Consider the following 16,874-nt stretch of genomic DNA (forward strand, 5'->3'; position numbering starts at 1 on the left):
CTATCATATCAAGTACCGGTAAGGTCGCTGGGTCGGGTTTTTTTTCTGGATGCTAAAATTACCCTACAATTTCACAAAATTCTAACTTTCTTGTAGAACTCATCATGACAAACCCAAACCATAGCAGATTGATTTCACATTTCAAGGTCGTGGCAAAAAGGTGACAAATATTCCAAACTTTTGTTTATGACTGTAGGGCATATTAGTCATTTTCATCGGTTCACATAAATACAACAAAAGTTGTTTTTGACATTTCACAACATCAAATGGATTAAATGTACGATGCGTCATGTGTTAAGGGACCAATCAATGTTTTCGTGATTTCACCTTAGCTAAAGGTAATCCATTAGTCAGGTCAGTGGCGGCGCTACGGGGGCAAGGCGGGCATTCGTTGCCCCCCCCCCCACCCCCAATATTTTTCTTTGCCCCCCCAATATTATTCCCCGTTTGTCCCGCCCCACTTTTGAGGCAAAAACCCCAAATCACGTAAATGTCCACTTTTTGCGGCAATTCCCCCCTGAAATTCACTTTGCCCCCCTGAAAAAAAATCCTGGCGCCGCCACCGAGTCGGGGAACAATCAATTGTTTTCAGGATTTTTCCTTTCTCCTGACAAATATCCAATTTGTTTCCCCTATACATTCCATATTCACCTGGCGAAAATGTCAGCTCAATGTACACCAACATCGTCCACAAAGCAGGATTGAATGGTTGCGGAGTTATGTGCCAATTTTCAAGATGTACAGGGGTCACAAATGAAATTTGTTTCGATTTTCAAATCATTTTGACCAAATTGTTTGTCTAGCTTCAGGCAGTGAGAAAAAGAGATCTCTATCAATGTAGTAACTATACATCACAAAGAGTAGAAACTTATCTTTGTGGCACATAACACCTCAACAATAGGTCGCACATGCACAATATATATATATTTCTGTAATCCTTACATGTACGACCATGCAGAAGTATGATTTGATATGCTATTGAGTGAAATCGGAGCATATTTAATTTTACCCCTGTGTGACCTTGGGGGTCAGTATAATATAAGGGTTATAGATTCAAAACAACGCTCGGTAACCCCTTTTTGATTCAGCAGGTCCAAATTAGTAAAGATACCTATTCATAGGTTACTAAAGATCATTGTCTTAGCTAGCCACCCGTCTGCCCGACATTTTAGACGGGGAGTTTGCTCCTGGGACGGGCAAAATTAATGCCTTTGACAGATGTTAAATTATAATTGTAGGTGTTGAGAAAGGCTATTGACCTCATTAGTCAATCAGATTTGTAAAACAAGACCATATCAACACATATTTGAACTCTTTGAACTCCCAATGGGCTGTAGAAGTCTGGTAAAGTTTCTCAAATTAGGACAGGCATTTTTTTAAATGACGGGCAAACCTCAATTTCTAGCTAAGATCTGAAATACCAACTACTCAGAAATGACAACCATTTCATACACGCACATAATATTTCCTCTAATCCTCACAATGCAAATATTTAAAAAATCACAAGAAAAATGTACCTAAAAGCAAAAAAGGAAGCACAAGATAAAAATACTAATTTTTTTCTATCAGTTGTAATTTTTATTGTATACACTACAATCATGAAAAGGTGAAAAAGAGCTAAATAGGTGAACTAAATATTGAAATTTCATTCCAATGGGTAAACGAGTGCAAGAGGTCTGCGTACTTTTGATGTTCGTTTTATTGTCTTCACGTTGTGATCCATACCAGTTAAAGCCATAATGTGTGATTTGCTTCACAGCGACGCCCTCAATTTTACTCGGATTTCTACTTTTTGCATTATTATAATGCCCAGTGGTAAACTAAAATACCACGTAAAAGACTAAGCCTGAAGTGCTTTAATAACAGTAACATTTAACTTTTTGTATTAAAACCGGGTCGACCCGGTTTTATTCAGAGTTCAACGATCGAGTGTTTGCTAACATGAACCGTAGATGTCAGCTTGTATGTACACACCGTCGAGCGCGATGCACCGTGCAGTTACATGTAATACGATCGGCGAGCGTAGTAAACGCATTGTAGGCGTTGCAATGAAATCGCAATTTTCTTCGTTATACCTCATTTGTTTGGCTCGAAATTGAAAGGGGACAATGTGATCAGTGAAAGCAAACATTAAAATAAAAATCTATTCTTTATGCAAATCACACATTATTGCTTTAACTGACAATGTCAATACCATGCAAAGAGAGGTTTGAGTTAACTAAATATAAGGAAATAAATTATCTACAAAATAAAAAGGAAGAAATATTAATTATAATTTAATTTATAGAGGAGTCTCTGCTAAAGCCAGTTTTGAAAATGGGCCAAAGTAGGCTATTCCTGTTGAAATCTATACACCCCGTATTTTAGACATGACGTTAATCTTCCACACAGGGAGTGCAAAATTCAAATTAAGTTACCTGAATGGTACTCCATTTCAAATCTACACGCCCTGTGCGAGATATTAAGGGCATGTCCTCCATGGGGGTGTGTGGATTTCCATTAGAATAGCGTATTTTCAGGTATGTTTTGATTTCAGTGGACACGCACATGGTTCCTCCTGCCCATATAGGGACGAGTTTGGCTTTCGAAAGTGGCTATTTAGAGACTGAGAATCTCTATAAAATATTCTGCAATATTCTAGCTTTAACACATTTTGTAGTTATTTATGTGTCAAAAATTAATGAAACTCTTTTCTGCCTTTGATACTTTTACATATGGGCCACAAAATCTACAACAAATTGTGAATAAAGCTTGAAACATAAATGTTATTTCAATTTTTCAAAGAATTTTACCGAAGCTGTTTGGAAAAACTGCTGACCTGAATCATTTAAATGATGAAAGCCAGTGCGAAGCACCTAAATTCAAAATCGGTGGAACACATCAGCCTTTCAAACTTCAAAGGAGGATTTTACAATTGGTATAAAAGGTAAAGTATGCCAATTCTAGGCTTCAATGTGTTTCTGAGTTATTTCAAGAACCACTGAACCAATACTAGGCTTGTTCATGTTGTTTGTACCCATTTCATTGCATTTGTCATGCTAATTCCAAATAATTATGGTTATGAAAATGTACCATTCTGAAATTTTGAAATTGAAACTAGTCTGCAGTCGACACCTCGACACCCGCGTTACAATCACAATCACAATTACAGTTATAATCACAGTCCTTCTTGACCGTTTTAGCATTAACCATGCTATAGGACTTTACAAGGCCCAAAATGGCTTCTAACATCCCAGCAAACACAAAACATTTGACAAACCACGCCCTTTAAATATCGGATTATGACCGTGGGTTATGAAAACGTGTTAATATAAACATTTCAAAACATTTTTGAGAACCTGTTGCAAAATATTCTTGCATTATGTTGTGTACGTGTTCACAATTGTTTTAAAAATATTTTACAATAACATTTTGACAACATTTAAAAAAATGTTGTTGCACTGTTTTTTCATACAAAACGTTTTTAAATCGTTTTCATGACTATTATATAACCCGACATTTAAATGTTATCAAAACGTTTTGACCAAAACCCAAGCCCGTTTATTACTACATTTGTAACAATTTAAAAACATGTTTGTGTTTGCTTGGATAACATCAGATATTAACTGTCAACACTGACAACCAATTGATTTAGCCGTATGTCACTTCCTGGAAAGCAGGACTAAATATATGATGCATTATACAAATAAAACATGTTTCAGGGGTCTTAACGCAATCGAGAAAACCAATTTGACCGTGCGATCTACATGACAACATCATCCCGTAGCCAAAGTTCGGTGTAATAAAACAAATATTACATGGTTTATATCGGGGAAATAGGGAACTATTATTTCCTATTATTTCTTCCATTTTGTTGTGTTTTGCCAACATTGTAAATTCAATATTAGAGCATGTGAAGAACGTGACAAACCACGTCGTGTAGTCTGCAATGTGGTGTATTCTGCAAGGTAGTGTAGTCTGCAATGGCGTGTAGTCTGCAATGTCATGTAGTCTGCAATGTCGCGTAGTCTGCCATGTCGTGTAGTCTGCAATGTCGTGTAGTCTGCAATGTCCATTAATTCACATCAGCATCTGAAAAAATAAAATAAAAGCAATAGAATCCAAATATACTGCGCACAAAAAAGTAAAAAATCGAAATTACCAAATAAAGTAATCATAATTAGAGAGGGCGGCCTATCTGCTGTGTCCTGGCAGAACATCAGTCAATATGAGACATTAAATATTAAATGCGAGGATCCAGAGGATACATGCCTGAGAAAATATATAATAATTAAAGAAATGGAGCTCAGACAAACTGGCATTATAATAAAGGAGAGAAAAAATCAGAACCGTTCGGATTCGAACCAGCGTGCACTGACGATTACATGTCGATCAGCTCACCACCACACGCCACGACAGCTCATGGCGGATCTACCGGCGAATAGAACATGTAATGATTTTATTCTCTCGTAAATGTCGCACGGCCAATGTAAATTAATTATAATTAGAGAGGGCGGCCTATCTGCTGTGTCCTGGCAGAACATCAGTCAATATGAGACATTAAATATTAAATGCGAGGATCCAGAGGATACATGCCTGAGAAAATATATAATAATTAAAGAAATGGAGCTCAGACAAACTGGCATTATAATAAAGGAGAGAAAAAAATCAGAACCATTCGGATTCGAACCAGCGTGCACTGACGATTACATGTCGATCAGCTCACCACCACACGCCACGACAGCTCATGGCGGATCTACCGGCGAATAGAACATGTAATGATTTTATTCTCTCGTAAATGTCGCACGGCCAATGTAAATTAATTATAATTAGAGAGGGCGGCCTATCTGCTGTGTCCTGGCAGAACATCAGTCAATATGAGACATTAAATATTAAATGTGAGGATCCAGAGGATACATGCCTGAGAAAATATATAATAATTAAAGAAATGGAGCTCAGACAAACTGGCATTATAATAAAGGAGAGAAAAAATCAGAACCGTTCGGATTCGAACCAGCTTGCACTGACGATTACATGTCGATCAGCTCACCACCACACGCCACGACAGCTCATGGCGGATCTACCGGCGAATTGAACATGTAATGATTTTATTCTCTCGTAAATGTCGCACGGCCAATGTAAATTAATTATAATTAGAGAGGGCGGCCTATCTGCTGTGTCCTGGCAGAACATCAGTCAATATGAGACATTAAATATTAAATGCGAGGATCCAGAGGATACATGCCTGAGAAAATATATAATAATTAAAGAAATGGAGCTCAGACAAACTGGCATTATAATAAAGGAGAGAAAAATCAGAACCGTTCGGATTCGAACCAGCGTGCACTGACGATTACATGTCGATCAGCTCACCACCACACGCCACGACAGCTCATGGCGGATCTACCGGCGAATAGAACATGTAATGATTTTATTCTCTCGTAAATGTCGCACGGCCAATGTAAATTAATTATAATTAGAGAGAGCGGCCTATCTGCTGTGTCCTGGCAGAACATCAGTCAATATGAGACATTGAATATTAAATGCGAGGATCCAGAGGATACATGCCTGAGAAAATATATAATAATTAAAGAAATGGAGCTCAGACAAACTGGCATTATAATAAAGGAGAGAAAAAATCAGAACCGTTCGGATTCGAACCAGCGTACACTGACGATTACATGTCGATCAGCTCACCACCACACGCCACGACAGCTCATGGCGGATCTACCGGCGAATAGAACATGTAATGATTTTATTCTCTCGTAAATGTCGCACGGCCAATGTAAATTAATTATAATTAGGGAGGGCGGCCTATCTGCTGTGTCCTGGCAGAACATCAGTCAATATGAGACATTAAATATTAAATGCGAGGATCCAGAGGATACATGCCTGAGAAAATATATAATAATTAAAGAAATGGAGCTCAGACAAACTGGCATTATAATAAAGGAGAGAAAAATCAGAACCGTTCGGATTCGAACCAGCGTGCACTGACGATTACATGTCGATCAGCTCACCACCACACGCCACGACAGCTCATGGCGGATCTACCGGCGAATAGAACATGTAATGATTTTATTCTCTCGTAAATGTCGCACGGCCAATGTAAATTAATTATAATTAGAGAGGGCGGCCTATCTGCTGTGTCCTGGCAGAACATCAGTCAATATGAGACATTAAATATTAAATGCGAGGATCCAGAGGATACATGCCTGAGAAAATATATAATAATTAAAGAAATGGAGCTCAGACAAACTGGCATTATAATAAAGGAGAGAAAAATCAGAACCGTTCGGATTCGAACCAGCGTGCACTGACGATTACATGTCGATCAGCTCACCACCACACGCCACGACAGCTCATGGCGGATCTACCGGCGAATAGAACATGTAATGATTTTATTCTCTCGTAAATGTCGCACGGCCAATGTAAATTAATTATAATTAGAGACGGCGGCCTATCTGCTGTGTCCTGGCAGAACATCAGTCAATATGAGACATTAAATATTAAATGCGAGGATCCAGAGGATACATGCCGGAGAAAATATATAATAATTAAAGAAATGGAGCTCAGACAAACTGGCATTATAATAAAGGAGAGAAAAAATCAGAACCGTTCGGATTCGAACCAGCGTGCACTGACGATTACATGTCGATCAGCTCACCACCACACGCCACGACAGCTCATGGCGGATCTACCGGCGAATAGAACATGTAATGATTTTATTCTCTCGTAAATGTCGCACGGCCAATGTAAATTAATTATAATTAGAGAGGGCGGCCTATCTGCTGTGTCCTGGCAGAACATCAGTCAATATGAGACATTAAATATTAAATGCGAGGATCCAGAGGATACATGCCTGAGAAAATATATAATAATTAAAGAAATGGAGCTCAGACAAACTGGCATTATAATAAAGGAGAGAAAAATCAGAACCGTTCGGATTCGAACCAGCGTGCACTGACGATTACATGTCGATCAGCTCACCACCACACGCCACGACAGCTCATGGCGGATCTACCGGCGAATAGAACATGTAATGATTTTAATATTTAATGTCTCATATTGACTGATGTTCTGCCAGGACACAGCAGATAGGCCGCCCTCTCTAATTATAATTAATTTACATTGGCCGTGCGACATTTACGAGAGAATAAAATCATTACATGTTCTATTCGCCGGTAGATCCGCCATGAGCTGTCGTGGCGTGTGGTGGTGAGCTGATCGACATGTAATCGTCAGTGCACGCTGGTTCGAATCCGAACGGTTCTGATTTTTTCTCTCCTTTATTATAATGCCAGTTTGTCTGAGCTCCATTTCTTTAAATAAAGTAATCAATAGATTTATCAATTTGCATGAAAAAAAGCATTTCAAAAGAGTTAGTGACACATTTGGAATATATCATCCTTCAGGGCGATTCCCACTGGCTTTTGTAATGGGCTCATTGCAGCGTTACAGATCAACACTCACTCGTTGTACTCATAAATCAGCGTGTTCCGAGAGAAAGGTCTCTGTAAATTTTGAACTCTTTGTCACTTTTGAAATGCTCTCTTCTTGTTATTTTTAGTGTACAGGCACCTTTTCTGCTCAATTTTCAAATATGAATATTATGTATCAATTACATTTATTAATTATTATTTGTTACTTCAACTATATAATATACCTTGTAATTATCTTTTTCTTTCCCCTGCTCCAGGACCTAAAATAACAAATGAATCAAAGAAAAATAAACAAGATAATTAATACGCTTTTCACATAATTGTTTGCGTATTCTATTATATACTGTTACTGTAGTGTTTTCATGCGTACTTAGTTACCATTTTCAGCGATTCCTTTTTTTTTTTTTTATCTATGAAGGCACCATTTATTACGCGCAACTATAAACCAAACAATTGTCGTGTGGTGTTTGATAAGACAGTGATTTCAGATACAAACTAGTATTTTCAATTTGGTATTAGATTACAGAAGAAAGCACATCAGGAGAAGGCATAGAGACTAAAATGACGAATCAAAGATGGATCACATACACCGAATTGGGCATAATAACATGTATAGGATTCGACGGATCTGCAGTTGACCATTCTAATAGACACTTACCATCACACGCATTAACAGGAGCTTCATCTGATCCATCTCCACAGTCTACGATAGTATCACACAGCCATACATTAGGTATACAGTCTCCATTTAAACATTGAAAGAAGTTCACCTCGTTAGGGCATCGTCCGGCTGTGTTAAAGAAACCAATTTTTAGTTAATGACGCCATAATGCGCGATTTCCGTCAAATTTTAATTTTGTTGTTCTTTTCCCAAAATGGTGAAATAATTATATTGGTAAAAACTGCTGGGAACGGTTTCTGTCCATTTGTTTAAGCTGAATAATTTGGCCATTTAATATAAAGTCCTATGGGGTATGACTTTTGGCAAAAATTGCCGCTCTGTTGAAGTACAAACACAAAAAATTTGGCTGACTCCATTTTGGTGCAAGCTGAGACTTGTGTAAACATTTCAAATATTCTTTTTAATTCGGTCTTGGATATTAACAGAATTCACTTGGATATTAACAGAATTCACTTTGGGCGGAAATTAAGTTGCATGAACCTTGATCGCTTTGACAGAAAAGCGAATCGCACTCATGCTCCGTACAAATACCACGCGCCCATTTCCACAGTGAGCATCGTTTCCTGTGTACTTAAGTCTTTTTCATAATTTTCAGACAGAACTTCAAAACATCTTGTATCTTTAATATCATCAACAATAAAAACTCTAAAGAATTGTCAAGATATCAAAACTTTCTTTTCTTTTTTATATTTAATTACCACCAACTACATTTATTTTTATATGCCGACTAATATTAAAATGCCATGATAATAAATGGACTAGTATTTAATTCCCGATTCTTCAAGTCTGTTTCCATGTCCACAACGCATCTAATCTCCTCTCTGGACCAGACGCATCCCTTTTTAAAGGGATTTTTTAATTCCAGTGCCTCAAGGCAGGCTCCCATTTATCTCCGGCTCGCGTCATGCAAAGGTGTTAAAGGTTTACATGACTTTTTGTGTCTATGTTATTTTTGCTTGATCTTGAGGTGGCTCTATGGTGCTCCATAATTTCGCCTTTAATTTCGCCCAAAAGTTCTTTGGTTGGAGGTGGCCTACACATGTAGCTATTTGTAGCATCAAAAGGAGTGTTACGGTCATTACCGTAAAAGGCAGTTGTTATATATCGGCACTGATGTCCTTCTATTGGCTCAATACGAGACTTTCCCTCATGCCCATTGTAGAAGGCAAGTTTCAAGGCTACACGACAAATTTGGTCCTATAGTAGTATCGGTTCTCCCCGATAGACAACGATGGCTCTTTTTATCGAACGGTTGTGCTATTTTTAAGATATATAAAAAAAGGAACGATTCCAGTCAGGGAATAATAGAATATGCCTCTGGCACCTATTGGAGCACCGAGAGTGCTATAGGGTGCAAACTAGATGTAGTGCCTAAGCCTAATGTTATTGATTGTTTTAACTCATTATATTAGAATATAGTTAGATATCTCTATTTAAATGACAATACATATTTTAAGTTGTTCTATTAAGTTCGAGGAATGATGATTTATGAAAATTGCATTACAAAAATACGTACCACAATTTTGTTCATCGACAGCAATATCTCCATCGTAACAATCCTCTATTCCATCACATACCCAATTCTGTGGAATGCAACTAGCATCTGGACACGTATATTGGACTGCGGTGCATGGCAATACTGACAAAAAAATCCATAGCAATGAATATGGTAAGGAAACACCTTTTTCGAAAAAAAATAAGCCATGCGCTTCAACGGAAAAGGTTCAAGTTTTGAAATATTTTCTCAAAATATCAAGAGCTATCTTAAGATCTACTGGATCAATACTAGGCATATTTGTACTCATTTTAATGCATTTTTCATACTGATTCCAAATATGGTCATGAAAATTTACATTTCTGAAATTTTTGAATTTAAAAAAAAATGTTTGAAACTTGTCGTCTGCAGTCGACACCCGCGTGACGAGAGTTAACGTCCTAACAGCAATTCAAAAACACTGCAACAAAGTTCCTCTGAATGCCTCTATACTGTTACAATATTGCAGTACACAGATGGGAAATTACTGCACCATAAGCAGTACACCCGCAATTAATTTTGCTGACCAACTATTATAAATGAATCATAGGGTTAAAATGAACACACCAGCAATATGAAAAGTGATCTTAAGTCCATTTTGGCTTACTTTAGACATGTTAGTAGCGTCCGAGTGTAATATACGAGCGATCAAAGGCGGTATGGGCGCAGTCACTTCACGCCGCATCACATACTGCAGATACACCACCGTTGATCGCATGTGTATCACACGTCGACGCTACTGCCTGGAGTAAGCCAAATGGACTATTATCTAATATTTGCAGTATAGATTGTTTTCAAATATTCTTCCTGACATCAAACACTTACCCCCGCATATAACATCTCCTTGACCAGGCCCTTTCCTAGTTCCTTGCAGTTCTTCACCATTTTCATTAACGCACCAGCAATGACCTGTGCTTCCATGACATTGCTTAACCACAAAGTCTCCATTTTCTGCACATTGCGGAACATATGCACCAAGCAATCCTGAAGCGCCTGCGGCTCGTGCCTGACATTCGGTAAGTTCTGTAAAATGACGGAATTTTGCCCAGCTATTATACCGAGAGATGCAACTAAATCATAAGAGTTAAAATGAACCCACCAGTAATATGAAAAGTCATCTAAGGGCTATTTGAGCTTACTTTAGACAGCAGCGTGCGAGTGTAATATACGAGCGATCAAAGGCGGTGTATCTGTAGAGCGCAGTCGCTTCACGCCGCGCGCATCGCACACTACAGATACACCACCATTCATTGATCACGCGTGTATCACACGTGGACGCCCAAGCTACTGTCTGTAGTAAGCCAAATGGACTATTATCTAATATTTGCAGTATAGTTTGCTTTCAAATATTTTTTCCTGACATCAAACACTTACCCCCGCATATAACATCTCCTTGACCAGGTCCTTTCCTAGTTCCTTGCAGTTCTTCACCATTTTCATTAACGCACCAGCAATGACCTGTGCTTCCATGACATTGCTTAACTTCAAAGTCTCCATTTTCTGCACATTGCGGAACATATGCACCAAGTAATCCTTCAGCGCCTGCGGCTCGAGCCTGACATTCCGTAAGTTCTGTAAAATGACGGAATTTTGCCCAACTATTATACCGAGAGATTTTACTGAATCGTAGAATTAAAACACACCAGTAATATGAAAAGTCATCTAAGGGCCATTTTGGCTTGCTTTAGACAGTAGCGTCCGAGTGTAATATACGAGCGATCAAATGTGGTGTATATGTTGGGGCAGTCACTTCGCGCTACATCGCACACTACAGATACACCACCATTGATCGGACGTGTATCACACGTGGACGCCCTCTGCGTGGACGCTACAGTCTGGAGTAAGCCAAATGGACTATTATCTAACATTTGCAGTATAGATTTCTTTCAAATATTTTTCCTGGCAGCAAACACTTACCCCCGCATATAACATCTCCTTGACCAGGCCCTTTCCTAGTTCCTTGCACTTCTTCACCATTTTCATTAACGCACCAGCAATGACCTGTGCTTCCATGACATTGCTTAACCACAAAGTCTCCATTTCCTGTACATTGCGGAACATATGCACCAAGTAAACCTTCAGCGTCTTTCGCTCGAGCCTGACATTCGGTAAGTTCTGCAAATGAGGGCAATTATTTTAATTGTATTGGCAGTTTCGCTTCAAATATAGGTAAATATCTAGCAATGTATCAACTCTTCAGTTCTTTTATGAAAATAAGTAGCCTGTCAATTTTAGAATAAGTAAAAGAAAATGAGTATTACACAGAGTATTAATAATAGCCCAAAATTGTCAGTTAAGATGGAATCGATCATGTTGATAGCTATTATATTGCCCAAGGCTATTACTGTTATGGCGCTATTTTCTATTTTTCAATCATTTAAATATATCGCTCCGCGGTCTTTCTCTCATCAATCACACTCGCCTACGATCTGGCGTAGTCGATAGCCAGTTATTGAAGGAGACAGACCGTAAGCGTACTCAATCCGTAATCTTATTATGTTGTAATACTTGTTGATTTGATGATGCGGAATTAAAGATTTTGTGAAGTTATATTTTGTTATCCGTCTATTTCTGTTCGGGTATTCAGCGAGTCTTTCCCCGTGAAACTTGGAGATCCATGGTCATCTATTATGGTGTAAAATCTATCTTTCACCAGAATAAATAATTGATGGATCTCGGGTGAGTTTCAAGTTATAACATTATTATAGAAAAATTAGATTTTTTAATGTCACAACCTCACAGACGGAACAATCAACAGGGGTAGGTTCAGGGGGGGGGGGGTACTCAGTACAAATGACCATACGGGGACGTGCCGCAAACATGGGTAGCATTTTCAGCCTTCTGGTATATCAATGACCCTTTTTCAAAGCCTATTTTGGTATATGAATGGGTCCTTTTTTCAAAATTTTTTCCAATTTTTTTCGGAAAACAGCCCAATTTTTCCTTAATCTAGCCGAAATTTTCAAAATTTTCCCAAAATTTTGGGAAAATTTGTAAAAACTAAGACAATTTCGGGTCAATTCGGCCGAAAATTTTTACTTTTGGTATATCAATGGGTCCATATTTCTTGATAAATTGGTATATTTATGGGTCTACTTCCAAAATCTCAGCGGCACGTCCCTACCAAAACCAAACTTGAGTACCCCCCCCCGGGTGTAGGTTAGGTCACACATGTATATGGACAAACGATTTCAGCTAGGCGGTACAGGACACGCGCCACGTAACGTAGGAGGCTGAACTACAATGCTTAAAGCCCGTTCCCGTTCAAAATAGACGGTTATCAATTACAAATTGAAAAACAACATACTTTAAATACAGTGGAGTTCTTTGTCGAACTCCCAACGGTTTTAGAATAACATAATTTTGTTTTCACAACGCATATAGAATTGTCTGGGAGAATTGTTTGTGATGATCCCGGTGATGATTGTCGCCGGCCACGTCAAAATTTAGGATATCGCATCCGTCTCTTACCCCCCCCCGCCCCTCAGTGGCGTAGCCAGGAATTCGGAACTGGGGAGGGGATAACTTGTAAATGTACCGACGGAAATATGAATATTAATTGTTGACCCAATTTTTTCCCAATCTAAACAGTTGGGGTGGGGGGTAACGGGCAAATTTTCCAAAAAAAGTTTCAACGCGCTTTTTATGTATTAATATCATTCAGTGTGGCAACGTCAACAGGCCATGATGATCGAGGGGGGAACCATCGCACCCCCCCCCCCGGCTCCACTGGCTTCCACTCCCTAATGTTAATTCAATGCATTGAAATCGAATTGAATTGAAATGAATTTTGGGCGATTTTCATTTCAATGCATTGGAATTGAATTGGAATCGAAATGAGTGGGCTTGGGCATGAATTGAATTGGATTGGAATTGAAATCATCGTGAGCAATGAAGAATTGAATTGGATTGGAATTGAAATCATGTTGAGTGATGAAGAATGAAGTGGAATTGAAATGAAATTCAGCTTTGATTTCAATTCAGCATTTCAATTCACAAGCAGATGTCTGTGATTCCAGATCATTCCACGTGTAAAAGTGCCCTTCCCCGTTCTGAATTCTGATACACTTCCGGTCTATTCACTCAAGAGACACACATTAAAAACTTTTGCCACTAATCTTAAAGCCCCTATTTTTCTCAAGCTCCAAATTTTTATGCTAAAAAGTCTTTGTACATTTGAACAAATTGTGAGAAAACCATTAAAGAAATGACAGCTTTTTTCACACTTTTTCAAAAGTACAAGGATTTTGGGTGTAAAATCTTAGGAGGAACAGGAGACAAGTAGGTAAGGGCTATCTAATAGTATCAAAACCTTGTGTTGCTGACTCAAGTGTTATAAAATTCATAGGTGTAGATCCCGGGAGGATGGGGGGGATAAATCCCCAAATATTTTGCCAGGGGTGGTCCATAGAATCATCCCCAATGTTGACGCCTAGCACCAGAATATAGGTTTCTGACCAAATTAACCTCATATTTGCCCATTTTAGCCCCCAAAGCGCGCGTTTATTCCACTTTTGCACCATATTTCATCAGTTACGCTTCAAAATAGCAAACATTTTCGCGCGCATTTGTAACATAAACCTATTATGTCGCCAAAAGGTGCACACTAACTTCAAGACTTTTTTCCAACCCCCATCCCCCCATGTAAAAAAGAAATCTATGCCACTGATAAAATTGATAGTAAAATTTAAAACATGCACTGCAAAAACAGTGTCTAAATATTAAATACCATTCTAGACACCATCTTGTCCTCGATTTGTAAACATGTCTAAATGCTAAACATGTTTAGTAATTTGATGCCTTGTGTTTAATAGCTATTAAACACTTGATGTTTTGAAATTTGATATTTGAGTTTAGATTTTACATGGGTTTCCAAATCAAGGACATAAAGTGTTCAATCTCTAGACACAGTTTTTGCAGTGTGCCTTTGGTCAATTAACACAAACTGCAACTGTATTGGAATTGGAATTGAATTGGAATTGAAATGAATGCTCAGAATTGAATTGAAATTGATTAGCTGTTAATTTCACTGCATTGGATTGGAATTGAATTGAAATGATTTTGAAATTGAAAAAATTGAATTGAAATCGAATTGAATTAATTCTAAAGCAAGGTGGATTGAATTGGAATTGAATAGCAAGACTCCCGGTATAGAAAGAATTGAATTGGAATAGAATTGAAATCAATTTTCTTGAGTGAAATAACAAGTCCCTTCCCTGAATTTCAGGTACGTACCACAATCCTGTTCATCAACCGCTATATTCCCCACATAGCAATCATTTACACCATCGCATACCCAGTCCTGAGCAATACACCTGCCATCTGGACAAGAGTATTGACCCCCGCTACATGTCAACTCTGCAACAACAAGAAAATGAAGAATAGAATTAGAATAGTAGTCACCCACCCTCATACCGTAAAACATCGTCTACAAGCATATAGAGTGTTTTTGATAAAAGTTAAATTAATTCAGGCTTCTTCCATCCACAAAATCATAACATTATGGAGTTTGAGCGAATAAATTATAGACGCCCTCACTGGTTTTTTAAAATTCATTTTTTACACGATTATATTGTACTTTAATAAACCAATATACCCTGCAAAAATCAAGACTCTAGGTGCTGTAGTTTTGAATAAAACGATGGAACCGGCGTTTTATTATTACGAGATGGAATTATTAGTCGAACGCATACACGATGTACATAACACACAGTATGTACACGGCGTGCGGGACGGTGATCTACACAACAAAGGGTCGTACCATAACATGACCGAAGGAGTGGTACGTATTGGCGACATATGCGCTGGTAGTAAATTCCAATTTTCTTTGCTTTGCCGTAGTTGTTCGGCTCAAAAATAAAAGGGATATATCTGACAGTAAAAACTAACATTTTATGGCAAAGAAATGCTAATCTATTTTGTATGAAAATGTTATAATATGGCTTTAACATAAGGTGAGAAGTGTAAACGTAACAATAAGACCTTGATTTCAGTTCATTAAAGTGAGTGACAGGATAGACAAAATGGGATATTCCATTTATATTCCGCACTAACCCTCTGCAAGATGTAGGAAATATCTCCCACAGGGGAGTATGACATTCAAATGGAATGAACATATTGAGGCAGCTCCATTTAAATTTCATACACCCACGAAGAAGATTCAACCGGAGTCTGGGGTGAAGTTTAAATAGAGGTGGTTAATGTGTTAAAATATTGTCTCAGGCGTTCTAATAGATACACGAACTTGTATACCGTAAAATTCCGGGTTTTTTGACACAAGAGACAAGAGGCAGACACTCTCAACAAAAACGTTATTTGGAGTTTGAACAACTATATTACTGATAAAGGCGGCTGTACAAACATGTATATTTGTAAGACCAATCTATTGTAATGTTTTTAAGAAGGGTATTGGCCTTTCATATCATTCGTTAAAAAAACCCTCGTTTAGAGGCATATATGCTTCTAGACGGACTTCTACGGTAGTCTGTCCACATAGAAGTACAAAGTAAATAGACCTCGGAAACTGGAGGTATGAGAATAATTATTTCAGCGCAATGCTTCTTTGGCGCGCCAACTGCTGCGCGATTGCACACCACGCTCTTTACGCGTCGCGTCGCGCACTCGTGTGACGCAAAGCATCGACCCCCGATGCCACAGATTTGGTTTGTACTTCTAAGTGGACAGACTGTAAAATGTCAAGATGTAACATGGTCTACAACAGAAGATCATGTCTCGCATACTCTGTAGGCAATTGGAATGCCTACCAGCACAAGTAGTTTCATTACGAGTCTCGTATTATGTTTTGATGAATCCAAGTGTGTGAAAGTATTGGATCCAACACATAATAATGATAAAATTGAATGATTTACGTCCAATATTTATTTGTCTCGCTATGAGTTTAAAATATTGGACTCGACTACGTCAAAGCCACGATTTCTCCGTGTTACGGAAAAACGGACAAATTCACGGAATTCGGGGTTTATTCGCGGAAATTTGAAAATGCCACAAAATAGTGAAAAACTGTGTGAAATTCATTCTAGCATTAATTCTAGGCCCGTGATGCAAGATTCTGGCCATACTACAGAAAAAGGTAAGACAAATTATTATTTTAAAGCACGTTTGTTTTAACTTTTCAGTGCTTTATAGTGGAAAACGGAAAATCACGGAAATAGTCCAATTTGTAACACGGATTTTAAATTTTGTAACACGAAGAAATCGTGGCTTTAGACTACGTCTC

The 16,874-nt window shown here is 38.2% G+C and overlaps 1 protein-coding gene across 10 annotated transcripts in view; it reads right to left on the reverse strand.

The window, feature by feature from the left end:
- Positions 1-3,788: 3,788 nt before the first annotated feature.
- The window catches only part of LOC140135457 (uncharacterized), a 70,200-nt gene continuing 57,114 nt past the window's right edge, over positions 3,789-16,874 (reverse strand). For 8 of the 10 annotated variants that reach the window (XM_072156958.1, XM_072156959.1, XM_072156953.1 and 5 more), the window contains 8 exons: positions 14,873-14,995; positions 11,555-11,752; positions 11,012-11,209; positions 10,463-10,660; positions 9,620-9,742; positions 8,080-8,211; positions 7,646-7,681; positions 3,789-4,071 (listed from right to left, as the gene is read on the reverse strand). In XM_072156958.1, coding sequence (XP_072013059.1) covers positions 7,653-7,681; positions 8,080-8,211; positions 9,620-9,742; positions 10,463-10,660; positions 11,012-11,209; positions 11,555-11,752; positions 14,873-14,995 — 1,001 coding nt within the window. In that variant the 3' untranslated portion in view covers positions 3,789-4,071; positions 7,646-7,652. The remainder of the gene's footprint in view (positions 4,072-7,645; positions 7,682-8,079; positions 8,212-9,619; positions 9,743-10,462; positions 10,661-11,011; positions 11,210-11,554; positions 11,753-14,872; positions 14,996-16,874) is intronic. The other 2 variants (XM_072156956.1, XM_072156957.1) reach the window with 2 other exon arrangements.

The sequence above is a fragment of the Amphiura filiformis genome, chromosome 16 (genome assembly GCF_039555335.1).
Source record: "Amphiura filiformis chromosome 16, Afil_fr2py, whole genome shotgun sequence".
Classification (NCBI taxonomy): Eukaryota; Metazoa; Echinodermata; class Ophiuroidea; order Amphilepidida; family Amphiuridae; genus Amphiura; species Amphiura filiformis.